Raw genomic sequence first — 2886 nt, 5'->3', positions numbered from 1 at the left:
TGGATTGTGATAAGAGTTGTATGAGTCCCTAATAAAACGTTTAAATAAATTTTAAAAAATAATAATTTTATTGGGAGTTCTTACAGATATTATAACAATCCATAATTCAAGTAGATCCAGTGTAATTGTATAATTACTGCCACCATCAGTTTCAAAACATTTTCTTCTTGAACTCTTTGATAATCAGCTCCCATTTATCCCCTCCTCACCCTACCCCCAGGAACCCTTATTATGTGATATTATTATCATTATTTTGGTGTATCTTACACCATCCAGTGTCTCCATTCACCTACAATTCTGTTATTTGTTCCTCTCAAGTGGGACTATACAGTCATCATGGCTATCTGTTCCCCCTTCTCTCTCTTCACTCCCTACTCTTTCAGTACCCTCAAGGAATCATTACCCCTGTTATTATTACCAAAGGGCTTATCTATCTTGGATTTTATGCATCGAATGATCTTTTGTTTTGTTTTTTAGGTACAGTGTACTTTATTGATGGTGCATAACAAGGTCAGGCTCTCTAAGCCCCTCCCCTTCCTTCAGGGGGTTCCGATGTTATATTCTCAGTATGTTAAGGGATTGAATTAGGGGCAAAGACTCCCCAGCAACTGAGAGCCTCTCTTCCTCTAGTGCTGTTGCTGGGGCTGCTGGTCCAGGGGGGTTCTTACTCCTTGGAGGCCATGTGGACCATGAGGTCCACCACCCTGTTGCTGTAGCCAAATTCATTGTCATACCAGGAAATGAGCTTGACAAAGTGGTCGTTGAGGGCAATGCCAGCCCCAGCATCAAAGGTGGAAAAGTGGGTGTCACTGTTAAAGTCACAGGAGACCACCTGGTCCTTGGTGTAGCCCAGAATGCCCTTTAGGGGACCATCGGATGCCTGCTTCACCACCTTCTTGATGTCATCATACTTGGCAGCTTTCTCCAGACGGCAGGTGAGATCCACGACGGACACATTGGGGGTGGGGACACGGAAGGCCATGCCAGTCAGTTTCCCATTCAGCTCCGGGATAACCTTGCCCACAGCCTTGGCAGCGCCAGTAGATGCAGGGATGATGTTCTGGGCAGCCCCACGGCCATCGCGCCAGAGTTTCCCAGAGGGGCCGTCCATGGTCTTTTGGGTGGCAGTGATGGCGTGGACTGTGGTCATGAGTCCTTCCACGATGCCAAAATTGTCATGGATGACCTTGGCCAGGGGGGCTAAGCAGTTGGTGGTGCAGGAGGCATTGCTGACAATCTTGAAGGAGTTGTTGTACTTCTCATGGTTCATGCCCATCACAAACATGGGGGCATCGGCAGAAGGGGCAGAGATGATCACCCTCTTGGCACCGCCCTTCAGGTGAGCCCCGGCCTTCTCCATGGTGGTGAAGACACCGGTGGACTCCACGACATACTCGGCACCGGCCTCGCCCCACTTGATGTTGGCGGGATCTCGCTCCTGGAAGATGGAGATGGCTTTCCCATTGACAACAAGCTTCCCATTCTCAGCCTTGACGGTGCCCTTGAACTTGCCGTGGGTGGAATCATACTGGAACATGTAGACCATGTAGTTCAGATCAATGAAGGGGTCATTGATGGCAACAATGTCCACTTTGCCAGAATTGAAAGCAGCCCTGGTGACCAGGCGCCCGATGCGGCCGAATCCGTTCACTCCGACCTTCACCATCGTGTCTCCGGGATGCGGCTGGGATTGCACGGGAACGGGAGAGGCGGCTGTCTGTCGCACGAGGAGGAGCAGAGAGCCACATCGAATGATCTTAATGATACAAATGAGCATACGCTGGTCTAGCAAGACTAATGGGGCAAAACTAAGGCCATATAGTAAGGGGAGGAAATATTAAAGAACTAGAGGATAGTTGTATGTTTCATCAGTACTATGCTGCACCCTGGATATATCAACCCTTCATTTGTGGCCCTTCTTTGATGGATTGTCGAATTATCTTACAGGTGGGTTTTGGGTCTCCACTTTATCTATGTTCCTTCACACTAATTTGATTGCTTGTTTTTGAAATTCTGATACATATTCCCATTGACACCTTGTGATCACACAGGCTGGTGTGCTTCTTCCATGTGGGCTTCGTTGCTTCCCTGCTAGATGGCCATTTGTTTAACTTCAAACCATACAAATAGTTCCAAGTTTGACTATTGTCCTGACACAGAGCAGATGAGTATCTCTATCTTAAATGGCAAGTGGGCCCTGTTATAATCCATCAGTCCAATCCTCTTTTCTTTCAGGGATCCATATCCCAGGACCCACTGATCTAACAGCACTTACACCCTTTTAGCACCTTCTACAAGACCCCATTGCTCTTCCTGCAGTCAAGGATGGAGCGATCCAGTGCCCTACCCTCCACCCCATTACATCTTTAGACTTTCATTGTGGTCCCCTTGTGAATATCCCCCCAACCAATACAAATGAGGTGCCAAGCACCCATCAGAAGTCTACAATTGGGAATCCTCAGGGACATTGTGGCTTTGCTCCGGTTGTTGCTCTGTTGCACTTCCCTCTTGGTTTTCCCCCCATGTGAGTAGGTCAGACTGGCCACACTCCCTGAACTGGATCTTCAGTACTGTCCTCTGTAGCATGGTCATCTAGGGAGGGGACATCATGTCTCTAGCTGAGGCTGACCCAGCAGTCATCTCTGTGAACAAGCTGCTCAGAGCAAGAACCTTGCCCCAAGTCTCTATTTATTTATTTATTTATTTATTTGCCCCCAAGTCTTGGTGCACCAAAATGAGGTCTGTTATCTCTCTCCCTTTTCTCTGTAGACTTAAACAATACCCTCCGCTTGGGTGGATTAGTGCCCTGTTCCCCTACCCCTCTGTGGACTAGAAAGGTATAGGAGGGTGGGGGTAAGATGTATTTCAGCACAGGTGTGATACACA

At 48.0% G+C, this 2886-nt stretch overlaps 1 protein-coding gene across 1 annotated transcript; it reads right to left on the bottom strand.

The window, feature by feature from the left end:
• Positions 1 to 625: 625 nt before the first annotated feature.
• Positions 626 to 1740, bottom strand: LOC142430213 (glyceraldehyde-3-phosphate dehydrogenase-like). The gene has a single exon (XM_075535235.1). The coding sequence runs from the start codon at positions 1664 to 1666 to the stop codon at positions 665 to 667; it is 1002 nt and encodes a 333-aa protein (XP_075391350.1). The 5' UTR covers positions 1667 to 1740; the 3' UTR covers positions 626 to 664.
• Positions 1741 to 2886: the final 1146 nt, after the last annotated feature.

This window comes from Tenrec ecaudatus, chromosome 17 (genome assembly GCF_050624435.1).
Source record: "Tenrec ecaudatus isolate mTenEca1 chromosome 17, mTenEca1.hap1, whole genome shotgun sequence".
NCBI classification, from domain to species: Eukaryota; Metazoa; Chordata; class Mammalia; order Afrosoricida; family Tenrecidae; genus Tenrec; species Tenrec ecaudatus.
The sequence above is the reverse complement of the archived record's forward strand: the minus strand, read 5'-3'. Positions and strand labels throughout refer to the sequence as shown.